Source organism: Cyprinus carpio, chromosome A25 (genome assembly GCF_018340385.1).
Source record: "Cyprinus carpio isolate SPL01 chromosome A25, ASM1834038v1, whole genome shotgun sequence".
NCBI lineage: Eukaryota > Metazoa > Chordata > Actinopteri > Cypriniformes > Cyprinidae > Cyprinus > Cyprinus carpio.
The window spans coordinates 7,719,037-7,740,151 of record NC_056596.1 but is presented as its reverse complement, the minus strand read 5'-3'; the positions used below and the strand labels follow the sequence as shown (position 1 = coordinate 7,740,151).

General features: G+C 38.1%; 2 protein-coding genes across 12 annotated transcripts in view; one reads left to right on the top strand and one right to left on the bottom strand.

The window, feature by feature from the left end:
* Nucleotides 1-41: 41 nt before the first annotated feature.
* LOC109050878 (DNA-directed RNA polymerase II subunit RPB3-like) lies at nucleotides 42-5,392 on the top strand. The gene is made up of 9 exons (XM_042715250.1): nucleotides 42-259; nucleotides 2,099-2,148; nucleotides 2,298-2,366; nucleotides 2,452-2,504; nucleotides 2,617-2,745; nucleotides 2,819-2,870; nucleotides 2,948-3,116; nucleotides 3,339-3,413; nucleotides 5,117-5,392. The coding sequence occupies exons 1-9, from the start codon at nucleotides 174-176 to the stop codon at nucleotides 5,259-5,261; spliced, it is 828 nt and encodes a 275-aa protein (XP_042571184.1). The 5' UTR covers nucleotides 42-173; the 3' UTR covers nucleotides 5,262-5,392.
* Nucleotides 5,393-6,599: 1,207 nt separating this feature from the next.
* Nucleotides 6,600-21,115, bottom strand: part of LOC109052670 (SH3 and multiple ankyrin repeat domains protein 2-like) — a 60,389-nt gene continuing 45,873 nt past the window's right edge. For 5 of the 11 annotated variants that reach the window (XM_042715225.1, XM_042715230.1, XM_042715233.1 and 2 more), the window contains 9 exons: nucleotides 17,947-18,082; nucleotides 17,549-17,629; nucleotides 17,332-17,340; nucleotides 16,687-16,707; nucleotides 15,024-15,083; nucleotides 14,626-14,750; nucleotides 14,160-14,271; nucleotides 11,516-13,868; nucleotides 6,600-9,333 (listed from right to left, as the gene is read on the bottom strand). In XM_042715225.1, coding sequence (XP_042571159.1) covers nucleotides 8,796-9,333; nucleotides 11,516-13,868; nucleotides 14,160-14,271; nucleotides 14,626-14,750; nucleotides 15,024-15,083; nucleotides 16,687-16,707; nucleotides 17,332-17,340; nucleotides 17,549-17,629; nucleotides 17,947-18,082 — 3,435 coding nt within the window. In that variant the 3' untranslated portion in view covers nucleotides 6,600-8,795. The remainder of the gene's footprint in view (nucleotides 9,334-11,515; nucleotides 13,869-14,159; nucleotides 14,272-14,625; nucleotides 14,751-15,023; nucleotides 15,084-16,686; nucleotides 16,708-17,331; nucleotides 17,341-17,548; nucleotides 17,630-17,946; nucleotides 18,083-21,115) is intronic. The other 6 variants (XM_042715226.1, XM_042715235.1, XM_042715228.1 and 3 more) reach the window with 5 other exon arrangements.

The window sequence follows — 21,115 nt, the reverse complement described above, 5'->3', positions numbered from 1 at the left end:
AAATGGCTCTACAGTGAACCGGATGCTAACGGAATGAGGGCAGCTAGTGACCAATGAGCGGCTGTCGTTTGTTATTGCGCTGAAGAGGTGCTCAATGCTGGAGCGGATGAACAGCAGACCGCACATACAGCTATTTTACTTATCAGTGTCTTAATCTTGAGCCTAATTTCGCTATGCCGTATGCCAACCAGCCCACAGTGAAAATCACGGAGCTGACGGACGAGAATGTGAAGTTTGTGATCGAGAACACGGATCTCGCGTGAGTGCTAGAGTCATTTAGCGTTTAATTCAAGCAAGTGTTTTAGTGACATTGAAATGCATGTTTAGTTTGATGTGTAGGAATTTTTTTTTTTTACTTTTTTTAAAAAGAACAACTTAATGTTTGAAATTTAATATGATATATATTTCATAAACATTTAAATATTGTCAATTTGTCATTCTATGTATATGGGTTGTTGACGTGACATGGCGTTTTCACTGTCCCACAAGATAAAAATGAATATAATTAAAACTGTTGTTATTTAAAATACAGTAACTCGTTAAACATTCAATTGTTGTACATTGACCTGTTGTTATAAAAGCTGCTTTGTTATTCGATTTTTTTTTTTTTTTTTTTTTTTTACATTTTTGAGCCAGATCTCAAAATTGTCATATGGTGTGACTCTCAAGCATGGTTCAATAAATTACAACTTAAATTAAAAAGAAAAACATAAACATGTTAATGAGTACCTCCAGCATAATTGTACAAGTGTCTGTTTTAGTAAATGGCAGTCTTTTTTTGTTTGTTTTATCCATATATTTCTGATACATTTTGACTCTGAAAACCATGTCCTATGGTGTGACTGATTTTAAATCGGACAATTTCAGACAAACTGTATGTTAAACTATATAATCATGGGAAATTATGCAAATGTGTCTTGCTAACCACTAATGACAGGTTAGCTCAGAATAGCAAGGTCATTAATTGACAAAAGTTTCAGTAACATACTGATTGAGTAAGAGACTGACTTTTGTTGATAAATTATTTTTTGTTTTGTTTAAAAAAAAACATGTTGATATCGTTTTTATCAAAATTAAAACTTTCTTTCTCCTTTGACATGTTCAAAATTAAATAGAAATAATTGAATAACTACCATTTCTGTCCTTTAGTGTGACGTAATGTCCTTTGGTGTGACGCACAAAAGAACCACAGATTTGTTTTTATCTCAAAATATCCTTGAAAAAGCAGTTGAATATTGCAATGGGGGGATATAAATATCACTCCTCTTAAAATGGTATAATTTTCAGCAGTTTTGAATGGATGACAGCAAAGTTCGTCTTGTTGTCAAAGTTTGTCTTGAAATTGTCCAATAAGTCATGGGGGAAAATTATGTTAATTATAATTTCATATTAAATAAATAACACTATTTGAAAATAAGTGTCTAACAATGACGAAAAAACTCTGTCATGCTATTTATATATTATTAAGAGTTTTCTTTTTTTCTTAATTTTTGCTATGTCACACCCTAAATTTATGGTACAGTTCAGTGAAAATGTAAAAAACAAAACAAAAAAAACAATGAATTAATTGACAAAGTTAGTGACCCTTTATATTTTCTCAAAGATCAGACTTCACACTAAATACTATAAATATATGCATTTCTTCTTCAAAACTTGTCTTTTACAAAATAAGCATTTTTTACTGACTATTTGTCAACTACCCATATATATATATATATATATATATATATATATATATATATATATATATATATATATATATATATATATATATGTGCTTATGTGTATTTATACAGAGATACTGAATACTGAGAAACTATAAAAAAACATAAAAATAACATTTTACATATAATTTACATATGTAACGATTAGATTATTTTTATGTGATACATAATATTTATATATAATGTTATTATTATAAAATTAATTACTATAATTATTAAAATGAATGAAAACTAATTTTAAACTCTCACTTTGACCTGATGAGGCTAATGATCAACATTTTATGGAGGTTAGAAAAAAGTGTTTCAAGCCCTATATTTACTATGTGTGTGTATAAATATATATATATATTTCAAATAAAAAATATTTGTTTCAGGGTGGCAAACTCAATTCGACGTGTTTTCATGTCAGAAGTTCCAACCATCGGTAAGAATCGAACCATCTGTCTTCTGGCTAGTTTTTATACAACAACAACAACAACAACAGAAAGTTGATTTAATGATGTGTTTGCTTGATTTGATTGTACACTTTGTCTTTTAAATGTGTTAATCTGATGTAATGTGCTTGTTTGCCAGCTATCGATTGGGTTCAGATTGATGCCAACTCCTCTGTGCTTCATGATGAATTTATTGCACACAGAGTGGGTGCGTATGTACAAAATCTTTCCGAATCTTTCATTTCACTCTTCTTACTGTGCTAAGTGCTGTTATCATGCTCCTCTTTTTTTAGGGTTAATTCCACTCACAAGTGATGACATTGTTGACAAGATGCAGTACTCACGAGTAAGTGTTTTAAACACCCTGCCAGGGCTTCTGTTTTTAGTATAACTTCTGAATATGACTCATCTCATTAAAACTGAAACATAACATTTAGCTTTCTTTGGTTTCCTATTAGGACTGCACATGTGATGATTTCTGCCCGGAGTGTTCGGTTGAGCTCACGCTGGATGTGAGATGTACAGAAGACCAGACGCGACACGTGACCTCACGAGATCTCCTGTCCAATAACCCCCGAGTCATCCCTGTACGTGTATTCTCCTCACAAACTCACACATGCACTCTTTGCTTTTTCTGATGTGATGTATCTTGTTCTTCAGGTAACATCCAGAAGTCGAGACAATGATCCCAATGACTATGTAGAGCAGGATGGTGGGTCAGATTCCTCTCTGATTTTCTGAATAATCACTTAGATGTGTCAGTGTTGATGATTTGGGGATTTCTCACAGACATCCTGTTGGTGAAGCTCAGGAAGGGTCAGGAGCTGCGTCTCAGAGCATACGCTAAAAAGGGTTTTGGCAAGGAGCATGCCAAATGGAATCCCACTGCAGGAGTGGCGTTCGAGTACGACCCAGACAATGCACTGAGACACACAGTGTACCCAATTCCACAGGAATGGTATGATTCTTATGGCTTGTTTTGGTCACATTAAGCGCATTAAATAAGCATTGTTTGTAATCAGGTACAAAGAAAAAAACTACTTACTTTAAAACAACTTTTATTAATTATGGTTATATTCATATTCTAATTTATGTATTTATTTAGTCTTTATATAATAATTTTGCTTTTTACTTGTCAGAAAATGTTATGTATAAGTATGTACCTTTGCTCTACTGTCAGGCCTAAAAGTGAGTATTCAGAAATTGAGGAGAACAAATATGAAGCTACATATGATCCTAATGGCAAGCCAGAAAGGTAAGGAAGTTTCAAAGCCATAAGCATATATGCATGGGAATTTTTGTCTTAATAAATAACCCTGTTGCACCTTATTCATTTAAAGAGCAGGTCAGATGGTATTTTAAAGTGTCCCAATATTGTATTGGAGTCCCCTACATCCAGTTTAAATGCATCTAAGGTCAGAAAACATTGTAATTTTCTCAGAATATACATTTAATATTAGAGTCATTTGCCAATGATTAGGAAATGATTCATTTCAAGCAAGTTCGGAGCAAGCCCCTCCCTTCCTCAAGCCTACTCTGCTCTGATTGGTCAGCTGGCCAAACCTGTTGTGATTGGCACAGAGATGAGTCCTTGAGCCAGTTAGCCAGCGCTACCATTGACAAAGCACCTTTACATAAAACAATAATACAGTCAATCCGTTCTTATAATGACATAAAATACAAAAACACTTATGCAAGCGAATCGTGCCCACAGCTAAAGTTTAGCTGCTAAACTGTGAACACTGGGTGGATACGATAGCCGATTGCTAACGTGACTAACTGATTAAACAATACAGTTTGTAAACCAAAATATGTCTACTGTAATGTTTGAAGAACGACAGACAAAAGACGCTTGGTCTTAACTTTTAATCAGAACGCAGAACAGTTGTATCACAGGAGCACCAGCCGAAATCACTCATCTCTCCCGCATTAACCCTGTAACTGCCAGTGCAGCACAATAAACAGCAGTTTCACAATGATTATAAAGTCTGTGTGCTACACTACATTCTTTATTATTAAACAAAGTAATTAGAACAACGTCAGTCTACAATAATCGACATATTCTTAGGTTCACTGCGAATTTTTAGAACTACTTCAGTAAGACAGTAAAATCGTGCTTTACCTGGAAACCTAAAGCTGCACTAGGTATACATCACATATTGGCACAAAAAAATTATATTTTGAGCACTCAATTGAAAATGTACACCTAACGTATCAATCGTACTACTTACAGGTCGCTGTTTCAGAGAGCTTGTTAGTCCAAATTAAGAAGATTAGAAGCCAACGAAGATAAAAGCCCAGATTAGAGAAGCAGTTCTTGATAAAATGACAAGCACACAACAAAAGGCTCGAATTGTATTTCTGTGGTATTCTTGAACACCGCGTCTTCTCAACATGATGTAAACGCACTAATAGCAAAAGTGTTTGTGGGCAGATCAGACTCTGTTCGTATTCCGCGGGCAGGCGGGGATTATGCAAATGTGTTACCCAGTGACGTACACCGGTAACAGGCAAAAGAGTCGAAAATATAACGACTCGTTACGGCGATTCAGAACCGACTCTCTCTTTTGAGAGACAATATCTTTATTTATCATGCACTTGTTTGATTAACAACTTTGCAGATTGTTTTCATTTAAGGATAGCTACGTTATAAACTGCAAAAGAGAGATTTTTCAAAAACCCATCTGACCTGCTCTTTAAAAACACATTTTAGAACTGAAGAATTGATATTTACTACACAAGTAGAATATGAGATTTTAATTTGTAAATCACATTTTTAAAGGTTCCCTCATATGTCCAGGGTTTTCCGTGAAAATTATCTATTAATTATTAACCATTTCATTGTCGTTATATACATTATGTGCTTGCAAGGTGAAGAACATCATGCAATAGCGCGTTAATACCAAAAAAGAAAGAACGTGTCAATACAAATGTACATGATTTTATTTTTTCATCCAGGTTCTATTACACCGTGGAGTCCTGCGGTTCACTTCGGCCGGAGACCATTGTAATGTCGGCTTTTGCCATACTTAAGAAGAAACTGAGCGATCTGCAGACGCAGCTCAGCCATGAAATTCAAAGTGATGTGCTCACCATTAACTAAACTGTTAAAAAACTGCTTTTTGGATCACACTTTTAGGAAAATATATTTTTTCAGCTGTTATGTTTTCGCATGAAACTGTATTATGGTGGAGAATTCAATGAGTAATAAACAAAAATACTGTTGTTTCATTACACACGAGTTGCACAATGTGGAAAAAAAAACAAAAACATGAACACCAGAGGGCAGGGCGTGTATGGTCATGACACACCATTGAACAGCCCTGAAATGGATGTAACAAGTTTCCAGAAAACCGCCCCGAGGCAAACTATGTAAACAAAACACATGCAAGGAACAAGAGCTAAGTGAGATTATGAAACCATGTTTATTCGTCCCGTGAATTTTGGTTGTTTCAAATACAGTATCGAGAGATTTGGAGGAAAGTGCAGTCACAAAAACTTCTCTCTTTGATTTTAATCATGAATTCTAGTTCAGCACAAAATTACAGCAACATAGGTCAAGTGAATGCATTCCTCACAAGAAGTGTGTGAGAGACAACTATGAAGAAGAAACAGAACTCGTGGCCCAGCTCTAATTAGTCAGGACCTAACGTTGCTGGAAACTTCTCCGTGTCTTCATATAAAATGGGTTTTCATTTCATTTCATCTGCGTACACACTGATTCAGTGCTGCCACTGTCATTTGCTAGAAATATAAAGTGTCAGTTTGCAGTTATCATATGGTGTAAAAGTGCGGTCACATTAGCGAAATTTCGTGGGCAAAAAGGTCCATTGTCATTTAAGTTGCGATGTTGTTCGCACACAAGCCAGAAGAGGGCACTGTCACGCAGCAGCAGAATACGGTTGTCACTATTATATTTCAGTAATCGATGCGTTCACACACATTTTGGTAATTTCGTGAATTTTCAGGACTTTCGGCGAATCCCACATACATGCTGTGCGAGCGACACCGAGCGTGGTTCATGTGTCGTTTCGGTAACTTACAGAGATGCAGAAATTAGCTCAGCTCTGTGTGTGATCAGCGTCCTCCATCTGAGCTGCTCCCGCCAGTTTAGTGGTCAAGTGCTCCACTCTTCACTGAGGTAAAAAAGCTAATTAAGATTTGACGGATAAAAACTGCTCCTCAACTGAATTTTTGTCATCTCATACATTAACTATAGTCACTTTAGTCTTAAGTAACAGGTGATATTCATAAACATTGCTTACAGACAGTATTCGAGCCTCTATTGTAAGCTGTAAGTAGCCTACGTTAAATGCGGCTGACATGACTGCATTTCTCCCGCGAAATTTCCCAGAGCAACAGCAGCTAAATGTGACCTCATCATAAGTGGCCTATAATATGTGCTCGTTTTGTTTTTCCAAGTATACACACCACACAGATCTACATTTTAACTTCTTTCTTTAATTACATAATCTAAAAGAAGCAGGTGACAGCCATTATCTCATTATTTTTCATATCTTCTAATTCACTGAGACCTATGTATATGTAAATTCCATAATGTTATATACTGTACTGTGGAATACTGGCAAAGAAAGACCAAACAGTGTTCTTTAAATTTGTGTATTGCTTCTTAACTGATACCACATAGATTTTTGGCACACCACATATCAGAGTTAAATGTCATAAAAATTTCATAAATATTTCTATAAATCTTTAAAATACTGTGCTGTTTCCTAAAATAAGATATATAGAGATGATAACTCTAACTCCTCTAAGGTCGAGAGATAAGCAAACATATATATAATTTATTTCTGAATCTCTTCACTGCATACTTTAAACGGCCATAACTTCATTTCATTCACAGCCATTCTCTATTTCATTTATCACCTTTCCCTCAGTTCTGACATTACCCACAGTGCTTTGAATTTAATACTGAAGGTGAAATGTATAATGCTGGCTGTTGCTTCGTGTCTCTGTGATGTTTTAATCACAAATATGAATATTATATCTAGTCCGATTTCATAGCTGTGGGATTTTATCGCATAGTATGATGAAATTGATAAATCGCTGAGAAATGTATCTAACAATGAGAAGATCACAACTAAACATCGGATGACCTAGATATGCTGTGGTGTGTCAAACTGTAACAAGGATAGGCACACATTGCAGTTACATGTTTAAATTAATAACGTAGTAAGACAGCAAAATTATAATTTCAAATTGTTGAGCAAAGCAAAAGGATTGCAGGACATCAAATGAAAAATCCAAGCACTTTGATTTTTTGATTAAACAGGAAAATGAAAGTTTACATTTTGTGATCTCGCTTAAAAATTTGTTGTAGACAGTTGCAGGTGTAGTTGCAAAAAAAAAAAAAAAAAGTCCAAATAAAATTGAAATCAAAATAAACACTCAACAATTTACCAACATGAAGTCTGGTATTAGTTACAATTGACGACATTGATATGTATAGATTAAGGAGGTTTCCTGTAGTTTTTTGGATGTTCCTTTTTACCACCCAACAATCAAATGATTTAGCGAATTATAATTACAAAAAATAAATACAGTACATAAAAATAAATTTTTAAATGAAGAATTCATCACATTTTTAAAGCAAATGACAGATACATACTGGCCCTTTCAGAGTGATTGTGTCAGGTGTTCAACTCAAAGCTGTCAAATTTGACAAAGCAGAATTGTCAGTTTCTACTTCAATTATTTTCCATCCACCCATGAAACTAAACCTCAGTATTTCAGCTCTTATGTGTTCCTGTGAAGACCCATTATTCCAAATAAAACCTGCTGGAAATGAATACTGACAAGCAACGCTGAGCAACAGCGCAAAACTAGTGTTGACTAAAGGTACAAATAAAATGTTGGTGGGAATGCCATAGACCTCCTTACCGTATGGAAGACACCTAATAGTAAACCACAATTCAAAGAGACCCAAGAGAATTGTTGATCATTCAGACAAACATCCAATGTTAGCATATTATGAGACTTGAAGATTCAAAATGGTGGAGAGACCTGTTGCTTGCTACGGTTACGTTTGTTCGCATGTAGGGACATTTGACCTCTGTGTTTTCAAGTGACCACGGCCCTTCTAGGATTGTCAGGGAATGAACTGCGGGACATCTAAATGCCGCTGATCACATCTCCGAGATTCATTTATCTCTTGGTCAAAGGTGTAGGACAAAAAAAAAGCAAGAGATTTATTTCATAGGCAGCTGATACATAGACAAAGGTTCCCTTTTTTCCTGAAGAAATATTCTCTGTAGAATTGTCTTAGCAAAGATAGAAAATGGATCCCCAGCTCTGCTGGTTTCAGTGCATTCAAATGAGGCCAAAGTCCTTAAAAGCCAAAGGATAGTCAGCTCATGTTTGTAGTTTCCATACAGTGTGTTGGCTTCAATGTCCTCTCTGGTGCCGGAGCTCTTGGAACAGAAACACAGGGAACCGCTTGTGCTTACGCGGATATTTTGAATGCTTGAGTTTCTTCAGGATGTGAGAGTTCCTAAAATCCAACAAAAGCATGATAGGACAACAAATTGTTCAAATTAGTGAACTGAAATAAGGGAAGAGGGACAAAGAAGCTTATGAACAAGATGCGCAGAGTCCTGGTGAGGACGTCTGCCCAGTCTCATCTATCCAAAAGGACTTTCAGTGCTCGCTCGATGTTCATTCTGTGACCCACACGAGTCACGCCCAAGTCGATCAGATCCTCCTTTTGCAGGTTGGGCAAGTGGCTGCCCTCGATATCATTGTCCATAAAGGCATCCCTGTGCTCTCCCAGGTTTAGGCTCTCAAGCCAGTCGGCCACGTCCTGTTTGCTCCACATGAGGACAGGTTTGGTGGCAAAGGGCTTGTTCGATGCAGCCTGGATAAGGGTGAGCGGGGAAGGAGAGCGGCTACGCCCCGTGCCCAGGCTGAGGGGTGGTGTGGGCAGACCAAATACGTCCGTCATGGTGGGGGAAGTGGCTGAGGTCGGGAGGGAAGAGGCACAGCTGAGGCCAGAGTCCGGCGGGGACATGATAGGGCTCGGGGTGTGGTGGTGGGGAGGCAGGCTCTCGACCTGTCGGCACGGTGACGGGGCAGGCACGTTGGGGCCAGGCTGGGCAGTGAAGGTAACGGTGGTGTTCTGCTGTGTACCTGAGATGAGGGATACACCATCCTGATTTCTGCAAAGACAGAAGGATGAAAGTGAGGAAAACATGAGACTCAAGGGATAATGTAAAACTACATTCCGGCAAAAGATGCTAGGGTGTTATAAGGGGTTGGCAGTGCATTGCTATGTGGTTGATAGGGTGTTCCAGGTGCTTACTGGTCCAAGTTAAAGTCTGTATGATATGGCTGCAGGTCCTTCATTCTTGTTTTGTCTTTTTTATTGTCCACCAGGTGAAAATCACAAGTCCAGTGTTCTCCTTAACAAACTGCATTATATAACTAGAGTGATGATATGAGTAATACTTCTAAGTAATGAAGCCTGAGGAAAAAAAAACTGCATAATTCATAATTACTGAACAATTTTATTCTATAACTTCTATAAATAAAACATTTTTTAGTTTACATTTGTGTTGTCCTGTTTTTTTTTTTTTTTAATTCTATAACTCCAGTGGGACTAAATCAATTTAATTCAGTTGTTGACCTCCTCTGGAAAGCTGGCTTTAAGATTGGGAGAGTTGAGACCAGAGAATTAGAAAGAGATCAAAATGTAAGACATACCTGTACAGCTCTTTATGGGCCAATCTCTCAAACTACGTTTCACCCATAATATAGTATTTGTAGTAGTTAATTTTATTTGTGCTGATTTTTGTCCCAACAGAATGATTTTTTATTACTGTATTACAGTAAAGAGAAAACTGAATTAGACTGTGATTAATTGTCATTAAAATAATGCCACAATAGAAAAAAAATCCTAAAAGTCCTAAAGACAGCATCATTTTCTTTATGCAAATTATTATTATTTTTATTATTATTATATTAGGGTAAGATATGACTGACATTTCTTTGTGAGATTCATCCTCACGTGTCATGTACACAGTTTCTATTTATGTAAAGATCAAAGACTATTGAAAGTATGAGTGTACTGTAGGTGGTTTAGCTTTAAGGAGGCTGTGAATGTGAGGCTCTTTAGCAATGCAATGTCCTTGCCCCAGGTTTCTCTTTATACCCAAGGTGTATTGGCCTACATTTGTTGAAGTAAACTTTTACATTAGCATCTGATGTAGTACAGCAAATAAAACCAATAATGGACTCCTGTGAACTCTTAATTGATACAAAAAAAACCAAACAAACATCAATAACAATATATAACACATAATTTACACTCCCAGCCATGGTCTTAAGATTAAAAAGACCTCAGTTCATTGATTTAAATAAGAAACATGGTAACCTTACACACTAAAAAATATATTTCTATTCATAGTAAAAGAAAATACATCTTTACTCAGTGTAAATTAAACAGCGCTCTGCCTGGGCTACAAGTGCATTTTAGGGTCAGTTCTGTGGTTTGTAAATAACAACATCATTTAATAATGAATGAGACTTGGGCTCCATGTCGATGGCAAACCATTGCCCATGCAATTTAGCAGCCATCGGTATACACAACCCAAAATAAATGACACATAAGCTTCAAAACCTAATGAGCTTTCTCTGTAGGAATCATCAGTGAAAAAAATGTAAGGCGGGGGATGACACGTGAAATATTGATTAAAAATACTCTTAATACAATACTAAATTCTAAAAAGAATTGATAAAAATACTTAAAACAACAGTAAAAGGTATTGACAAAAATCTTTAAAAATAAAAGGCAATTTTACACAAAACTTTAGAATGTATATGTTTATTAATGCATTGTGCTGTTGTTCTGTATTGAAAAACAGTTTTAAGTCAATTTTGTGCAACTATGCACAGCATTCCAAATCAGTCACTTATGAGGTTCCATTTGAGTTAAGATGCAGCCATAAAAAAGCTGCCGATGTTGGCACAATAGCAGCTCAATAGGTTTTCTGAAAATTGGAATTCCTTATAACCTTAAATGTTTTAGTCAAAATGAAATATAAAAGCCCTTTAAGATATTGCTTAAGAGAATATAGGGATGTCTTGTGGGAGCAGTTTGGGTGATGTGAGAACTAAGAAACAAATGAACCATGTTGTAACAACACGTGCACACACACACACACACCTCCCCTCTCTGTGGTACGGTCTGTGTTCATCATCACACTGACGTTGCTCAGCTCATCCTCAAGGCTGTTCTCATTATTGGGTTGCTAGGCAACTCTTTCGTTCTCCAGCAGAGCACAAACACTAATCTGAGAGCCTAAATGTAAGCCTGTGATCCAGGAAGGAAAGAGGGCATACCTCGTTCCGAAGTGAGTCCTGGATCCTGTCGGAGAGTCTAATGCTTCCCCTGGCTTTGGTGCTTTGTCCTTGTTCCCATGCTGCAGAACTGAATTGGCTTCAGGGCCATGGGGTCCTTTCATCTCTGGAAGGTCCCCCCATAGCTTTGAGGTTCGTTGCGTTGGTGTTTTCAAGGGTTCTGGTGGAATTGATCCAGGGGGCGGAGGTGGGACAGAGGAGGGCATTCTGAAAGAGCTCACATTCTCCTCAGGCAAAGCGTCCTTGTAAAGTGCATTGCTTTTGATGGCAGGTTTGGGTTTTGGTTTTGACAGGATTTGAGACCTGTCCACCAGAAAGGCTTGTCCATCTGCATAGACAGTGCATGTGTCCAGAGTCTCGCCTCCTTCAGAAGACAAGGTTGAGATGCTGGACACAGTAGAGATGGTGCTGGTGGTCTCCAGTTGGGGGTCACCGCTGCTCCGGCTGTCTACCTCAATGCCCGAGTCAGTGATTTGTTCATAGGGCTCTAGCGGCCCTGGAGGGAAGCTGGGAGGTGTGCAGTTTGTGAGGACCGTTGGTCTTTTGATTTCGGAATTCCCACCACCTAACAGGGGATAGTAGGGAGCAAGAGATGGTCCTTTTGTACCATTCGTTTTCTGTTTGAGCAGTTCAGCTATAGTCCCTGCCTGGTCTTCAGGAATGTCAAAACTGTTGGCAAACTCCAGTGGGGGTGGAAGGGGTTCAGCAAAAACAAACTCTTCATCGATGTCGACAGAGGCCAAGGGTGGTGGAGGGATGCCGAAGGGCAGCTTGACAGGCTCATCCACTGAGCTAACAGTTATGATGGTCTTGCCATGTGGAGCAGCTGATAGCGCCTTGGGAGCTGGGGGGTTGGTGGGAGCTGGCTGGTTGGGGTCGCGAAGCTCCCCAGGGGTGTTGTCGGGACTCACTGCCTCGTCCCTGTCACCCTCAGACAAGCTGTTATCCTCCGATTTTGCCCCATCTGTGGTGTGTACCATCAGCAGACCAGCTGACTTCTGCTGAGAAGTGTCCACGATGTCAATCAGCATGTTCTTCTTCTCCTCAGGCTTCTTCTCAGGCTTGCCGAGATCGAGCTGATACTTGGACTCGGTCTCATATTTGGACTCTGTCATTTGCCTCCGCAGGCCCCCACGGGGACGGCCCATGGTAGCGGTACTTGAGAAGCCAACCTCCACATTTGGTCTAAGCTTTGTGTCGATAAAAAGAGGTTTATTGAGATCAAGTTTGGATGGGTCACTCTTTAGTGGAAGAGGCTGTGATTGGTCCCTCATGGCTCTGTCTCTGGCAGCTAACGCTAAAGCTAATGGTGAATTGGGGTCTAGTGGCTTGCCTGTTACTGGATGAACATAATTCCCACTTCCTGAGCTGTAGGTCTTATGAGCAGGCAGACTGATCGGGCTGTGTCCTGTACGGGTGTTCAAAAGTTCCCTTACCATGGTGGGCTCAGGGCTGTTGAAATCCGTCACATTGCCACCACCTCTAGGGATGCTAAGTAGTGATGAGGGAGGTGCCATGAGCCTACGTAGCCGCTCATCACTGCTAAACATGCCCTCATCAATAGACTTGGAGTGTCGGAGACGTGGAGTTGGGGTAGGCACCACGTCCTCATCACCTGCATCTGTGGACTTAAAAGATGGGGAGTTGCGATGAGCATCAAGCCTTTTCTCCCTGTCTCTAACTGCACCGGCAATGGCAGCTGCAAAGGGACTGCCTGAATTTAAGCCATCTTCAGGACGAAGTTGTCCTGGGTGATCCGGTGTGGTCGTCTCAATTTCCATGCTGCTCCCTTGACTGCTTTTACCGCTGCTGCTGGTGGAGGGCTCTTTGATTATTATGGTCGGAATCGGGATGGAGCAGGTTTTCTCAGGACTGTCTTCTACGTTGGACTGCTTGACAAGCATTCCCTTCCTTCTGGCAGGCTTGTTGGGCACAAACAGTCCAGCTTGACCCATCTTGCCCACATCGGAGTATGGGTTTTCCGGAATTTGGGCACGGCGCATATGAAGACTCTGTTGGGCCGTTGGGCTGTGATTGTAACCCTCGGAATCGAACTGCTCTGGACTATCTCTATAATACATGCCCTGATCTCTCCAACCAGCACCTTCACCTCTGTCTGGGGCTGTGCTGTTTGCATTAGGGCTCTGTGAAGTAAAGCCTGGTCTGATGGTGCCATATCCTCGACCAGCTGGGACAGGAGCATTATTATGAGGTGGAGATGGAGGGGAGATGGCTGGTGGGGGTGGAATATCCTCTGATGTGTCAGGCATTGAAAGGCTTCTTGTAAATTTCAACATTGGAGGAGTAAGGAACTGCTTCTCTTCTTCAGTTACTCCTGTAAATGAATTAAGAAAGAAAAATCAACAAATCAACAAGCCTGGGGGTGCAATCACCATCCAGAAACAATAAATATGACGCCACAAAGCAACTGATACATTTTGAAAATACGTCACATCAGTGAAAAAGCCTCCAGCAAGAGTGGGCTGACCACTGAGTGTAAGTAAACCAAATATTTGTATCATTTTACAAAGAGCGGAAAGACTTTTGTGTGCAATTCAAAAAAAAAAAAAAAAAAAACTGTGTAAAGATGCACTTCAGCAACAAAACAAAATGAAACAACCCATACCTATAGACGTTTGCCGTCGTATGGTTCCTTTTAGTACACCCAGGAAGGGGCCTCTAGGACTCCCTGGCGATTGTGGAGAGCCTACTGCTGTATCCTGACTATTGCAGAGAGACTGCAAAAGACAGAATAAGGCTGACATGATAATAAGTACAAGCAGAATACTTTAGCACTTTAGAATACTGCAGCACTTGAGCAGAGCGTCCATTCAAACTAGGCTTCACATAATATGTTGAAATGATTTCATAAACGAGATTGAGATGAAGAAATAAAAATAATCTCAAGCAGTGAAGCATACTCACAAGCCTGTGTATAACTACACTCTAATTTAAGCATCAAATACCAATATAGCATGCAATGGTTTTACCAGATTTGTGAAAAGCGATTATTGCATTTAGGCTACAATACAATTCTCAACAATGCCATGGGAGACCAAAACTCTAGAGGACATTAGACAAGGCATGCTTACATTCATTTCAGGGCTGACGGCAAAACACTTGCTAGTTGGACGTGGTTTGACAGCTGCCACCCTCACATCTGCATTTGAGTTGTCCCACATGGGTTTCTGGGGGGGCACGACCTCATCCACTTTATCTGTAAGACAACAGCATCTCAAATTAGAAACCAGGAAGCTTCATTTAAAATAAGCTCAGTATCAAATATTGCTAATTTCCTCTAACAGGATCCTCAGAGCAAGGATCCAAACCGAGCAAGAGAGGCGACAGAAATAGGTACAATGACAATAGTCAAGGTCAAAGCCGTGCAAGCGCTTCCTAGTTCCGTTGTAGAAATCTTAGCACTTCTTTCAACGGCCACTGCGCAACATGCTAGCATTTTTTAGACAGCTCCCATGCATGGGATGATTACTTAGTGTGACTTGAAATACAATCCTCTTCTTCAGACCCTCATTATCTGAAAGCTGATCATCTATACAGAAATGGAGGAAAGGGAAATTCAGAGTCTGATTTTCCTAGCATAAAAGTCATCAAGACTGAATCTGGTAAGTTACACACACACATACAAAACCCCCTTTACATCTGCCATTAAAATGTGTTTCATATCTGGATATTCTTTAACTGGACTTAATTGATACTTTATACTTTTCTCTGCAAATACACTTTACTTACTTTCGAAACATTTCCACAATAAAAGATGTTAATATGGTTTAAAAGAGAAACATAAAGTTTAAAACTCACTAAAATGAGTGCACAATCATAGTATTTGTGTTGGATGATTGTAGTACAGTACTACCTTAATTATGCATTTTTATGCAGACAACAAAATGTGCCTTATCATTTACACCTTTATCGAAAGTGTTCAGAATTTGTCTCTGTCCACCTCAGCACGTGGTTTCAGAGAACTGATCACAATACGTCTTGGACGCTATTTATGTGGTCAAGTACTGATCTGGAAACACATGTTAATATCAGGACTAAAGGGGGCCACAGTTACACCTCTTCATTCAGCATTAAATGGATATATACACTCAGGCTTTAAATATAAAATCCCATTATACCACTGAGGCAAAACTGAATTTAAAAAGAAACAAACACTGCAAAAATTGGCCATTCAGGAGTCTAGTTTATATTCATAACTGAAAGTCTAATGAAAATCTAAGACTGCAGGAGTATGCATCTGTTTTGCATATGCATCAATCACGGTCTCCTATGTAATACCTAAATATGGATTTAAAATGACTCTCTTTAATGAACAGTATGTACAAAGCTGTTTTAAGGACACAGCAGGAGTGCTATGCAGCCAGCCACATTATGTAAACATAAAACTAATGCTTACAATGGTTCAGAAAATATCTCCTTCAAGAAGACAAAGGAGTCCATTCAGCAGTCTAAAGACGTCGTTTCATATCTGTGCAACAGTCACACGTCGTCATATTCCTGGTCAATGCTAACAGTGGCGATAGCTTTACACCGAAAATATGGCATTACATTTTGCAGGTGGAATGTTTCTATATTAAACATATGCAGCATTATTTCCATGGCAACGTCTTGTTTCAGAGTGATTCAAAGCTGGAGTGGTCCCTCGTATGATAATAGTTAAAACATAGTTTTTAAAGGTAGAAATTATCTTAAAATGTCCAGCTTTAGGATTTGATCTTTTCTGTGAGGAGTGAAATGGAGGCAGGATCTACTATATCAGTAAGAACAAGGACTTGTATCTAAAGCCAGGATTTCAGCCTAGGAAATTCATGGCTCTTGTTTTCTCAAGCGTATCCTTTTTATAATACTGGACAGGTTGTTGAATAATATATTCTTACATTGCACTTTTGAAAATCTTGGGGGTCAATAAGTGAAGCTAAAGGCTTATGGAGCATTTTCCAGTGTAAACACAAGGTCTGTTTTCACAATAAGCAGTCTTCCACTCAACTGGTAAATTTTGATTATTGGAGAGAATACAAATTATTTGCACATTTACTGAATCATATCAAAAAAGGTCAATTGTGTGAGATAAATAATCACTACTGTTGCTAAGCTGAGGTGACAAATTTAAAGAGTGCTTAGGGAAAACTCACCCTTCTTTTTCCTCAAAGTGGCTTTAACATAAAAAAACAATTCAGCTTTATTCAATTATTAAAATTCAGAGATAATTTCCAGAAAACACGACGAGGAGAACCAACGTTTGGAATACACTGTATTCCTCCACATGGCATTGACCTGTGCATAATGTAATGCCATTTTAGACGGAAAGCAACAACAAATCCATGCAGTTAACTTTCTAACACTACACAAGACAAGTAGGTTAGTTTCCAATATAACAAAGTGACAAAAAAAGACAATTCACATCTTATTACACAATTTAAACAAGAATTTAATTTGAATTTAATACTGCTTACCCTTTGTGCCATTGTTTAATTAGTAATTATTAAATCAGTATGACCCATCAAACCCTAGATTTAGCAGTGGTCACCAGAATAAATCCTTCACAATCAAGGATCCGCTCAGGTGAAATGTGTCATGCCTTAACAGTGAATGTGAAAGTAGTACTTTTGTTTTCTTTAGTGGGAACTACACAAAAACTGAGACACACAATGTCCATATAATCACAAATCCCCATCTTAAATATATATAACAAAGTCACATGCATGCCAGGGGAAGCACAACATTAGAATTTATATATACAATTTGTAAAAATAATTGTGTAAATAATTGTATCATACCTTTATCCACTTTTAGGTCAGCATGCAGGAAAACAAAACAACATCAAAGTTCATTTCATACTGAACGGTGGCTGTAGAATAACAACAAAAAGTGTCACAGGTTAAAAACACATTATTAGGGACCGTTCGCAGAGGACATGGTTTTGTATTTGTAAAAATGTATTAAGTGACGCCAGACACAGGATGAGATGCTTCTGCTTGGCATGACTGGGCTTACCTATGTCTTCTAGCTCTGAGGTCATAGATTTTGAACGCATTGACAAGGCTGTGGAGGGAGCCCTCCGTGGTGGCGGTGGCGCTATAGCAACAAACCAAAAACATACAGCAGGTACAGTAGATGCTTAGCCATAGGCTGTAGCATCCCCATGGGGAGGCATTGTATACAACATCAACTCATGCCAAAGTTTGTGAATTCTCATTTTAAATAATAAATGAGAGAGAAAAACTTAAAAACACAAATTAGTAGTGTTAGTAAAATCAGTGATTAGCATAACTACCATTAGCATTATGGAAAAGCAATGGTTAGAATTACATGAAAGAAGTTTTGTTTGCTTCATTTTCAAACATACGACTAAATAGGTAGTCGAGAAATCATGAATAAATCAAGACGTTTACCTTTCTTTCGAGCCGTGTCATCAGGGTCTAGATTTCGACTGACCGTCACCACTTTGATAATTAAGTGGTTGCCACCGTGACGAATCATGTTGACAACTTGTTTGTGGCCCACTTTGACAACATTGTCCTGGTTCACCTATAAAAAAAAGAGGAACATTTTTCAGGCCTGTTCAGATGTTCACAAAGCAATAATTAGTCAAATGCACTTGTCACAAAATTGCACTGTTGTGCACAATTCATTTCCCGCTTTTTGCAGTTTAAAAACACAATGAAATGGTTTGACAAACAATTTTTTGAGAGTGTGTATGTGTGTGTTTACGTGGCTGGACATATCATTTGTTCATTTTGTTGAAAAAAGTATTTTAAGTCACACAGCCAAACCTTAGCTAGTTCAGAACTGACTAGTGCGTATGTACGGTAAGTATATAGTGTCTATTTACTATGACGTAAATAGGGAGATTTTTAGAGATATTAATCATTTTATAAAGCAGGAATGCGCTGATCAAAAGTTACAGTAAAGACTTTAACTCTTTTACAAATTCTATTTCAAATAAATGCTGTTCTTTTGAACTTTCTATTCGTCAATTCGAAAAAAAAATTCAAAAATGTAATCAGCATATTAGAATGATTTCTGAAGGATCATGTGACACTGAATGGCTGCTGAAAATTCAGCTTTGTCATTACATAAACAAATTACATTTTAACATGCATTAAAATAAAACAAAACAAAACAAAGTTGTTTTAAACTGTACAATTTTATTTCACAACATTACTGTTTTTACTGTATTTTTGATCAAATAAATGCAGCCTTAATGAGCATAAGAGTCAAAGGGTGAAATGCTCATTTATTTTATTGATAAATGAAAAGGATCGATTCTTATTCTAGAAAACATTTTATTATACAAAAAATGTCCCTGAGCAAATAGTTGTCATCGATATTTTTTTTCCTTTTTTACAAAAAGAAAAAAGCTATACTGTATAATTGCATATTTAAATTGATTTCATCAAACTTTAGAACTACATTAGCATAAACATGGCCTCAAAGCTACTAGACAGACTAAAATCCTACAAAACTCCACTTTTGAATTCATAGGGCTTTAACTTCTGTATACATCATAGTGGGGTAAATTGATTTTAAGCATTCAGCTACACGATAGGTTATAAACTCTTGCAGATTTGTTATTGTCCCTGGAAATACCATAGAACAAGCATCAACACCAAAGTTAACCTAACCCAACTACATTTGTTGAAGCCCAGCTATCAAAACCTCATTCATTTCCCTAATGAATCCAACACAACACCATCATTTTATCCACAGTATGTTTTTAAATTACCTTTTACCTTATAAATTTTCTTTATATACACTTAAACAGTCATAATTCCAGGGAGAGCAGCCATTGTAAAGGCATCAGATGGCGGTAAATCAAATTGGGGTTTAAATGTTTAAGTGGGACATTCAATCTGCCACTGAGCTGTTACTGGTGAGCTCAATTGCATTCAGCTACAGCAGAAATGATTTGCAAGTGGTGATAACCATTGATATATGTGCAACATTCATCACCAGATATTTTCTCATCATTTCTCAACAGAGGTGTAAAGTCCAATGACTCCAACCAGACTAAAACATTCACTAAGGAACAAAAAATCTGGATTTAGCCTAACATTTTTACTCTTGCTGCGTGAAAGTGGAACACAAACTCTCATAACTACTTAAAGAGGTTTTTAAAAAATATATATATATATATTTTTTGACATGAGTTACCAGCTCACAACTTTAAACCAAAAATTTTTTGGAAACATTACTGTATTTTTGTTTAAATTGTATTGAAAACTGAGCAGCGCTTGCTTGTGCAAGACTCATGCCAGAATGTTGTGGGTGGATGAAAAGTCAATGCTATGGTGTTCAGAATGGTTGCTAGGGTGTTCTGTGTGGTTGCTAGGTGGTAGATTACTGACCTAAGCCAAAAATCTGCATTTTGTGTTCCAGGCAAAAACGGTAAGCCTGAATGTGTAGAAAAGTAGTATTACACCTAACATGCCACACAATTTGACAATCACAATTGTCATTCCCAATCAAACTCAACCTAAATTACAAGCAATAGTAATAGTGATAGTCACCTTAGCAAGCAGCACTAATGACTACGATAAGACATTGATATGCTTTGAAATAAATCAACAAATTAAAGGCACTGCAGGCAAATTAGAGAGACACCCCTGCTCCTGTGGCATTTCTCAAGCAAAACGAGAAACACAGGCACTACGAAACAGATCAGCAGAGAGAAAATGAGAGAGACAGGTTTGGAGAGATTTTAGAGTATGCCTTTTACTGAAGAAAAGGTTATGTGAATAAGCTTGGGTAACCTAGGAAACAGCCGAGGAGCCGAAGTCGTCTTCATGACGAAGAGAGCTGAGCTGCTACTTTTATTCCATCGTGTGTGTTTGTGTAATTCATAAATGCTGCAAGTGTGATGGAGAGCAAGGGACTACATACGTGACTGTATGAGAAAGATATTACCATTTGTTCCAATTAAATAAAATTAGCTTAAGTTAGAAAGCAAGCCATGAAAAATGTGAGATTGGGAGTGAAAGGCCCACATGGAGAGCCAGGTTTGTTAGTAAAAGAAACAGCCTTTAACGTCAATCACTGTTATCTTTTCTACATCTCTCCTTATTGTGCATTTTCATACTGCGCATTCCAGAAGGCTCCAGAAGACAAAATAACTCTGCATTACATTTTGGAGCTTGACCTTATGACAGATGATGTAAGTTTAGAGAGTTTGAGAAGGAGAGAGAGAAAGCTCTGTGAATCATGAGCTCTAATCGCAACTCATGGCAGTGCAGATTTTTGCAACTCTCTAGATTTGGTGAGTGCTGGAGGAAGGGGCTGGGCACAAATTTCCCAGCATTCTCACTGACCTCCAGTCTCTCGGTATGTCACACACTGGTAATGAGATTTGGACTCATTTAGGAAGTGCTGGGACCAGATGTAGATAAAGCTCAGAAAACTGCAAAATCTCAGCATGACCACTTCATCTTGATAATCTCATTATGCTGGAACTGAGCCAAATTCAACCAAACTGAGCCATCAGCACAGGAACATGATTTTGTGTTGTTTTATATATCAGGACATGGAATAATCGGTCATTCATTACTCACCCTCATGTTATTC

Excerpts from the sequence above, each read along its gene's own strand:
- LOC109050878 (XM_042715250.1), top strand. The coding sequence starts at position 174 with ATGCCGTATGCCAACCAGCCCACAGTGAAAATCACGGAGCTGACGGAC. Across the intron at positions 2,149-2,297 it reads GTCAGAAGTTCCAACCATCG|CTATCGATTGGGTTCAGATT; the intron begins GTAAGAATCGAA and ends CTTGTTTGCCAG. Across the intron at positions 2,871-2,947 it reads TGACTATGTAGAGCAGGATG|ACATCCTGTTGGTGAAGCTC; the intron begins GTGGGTCAGATT and ends GATTTCTCACAG.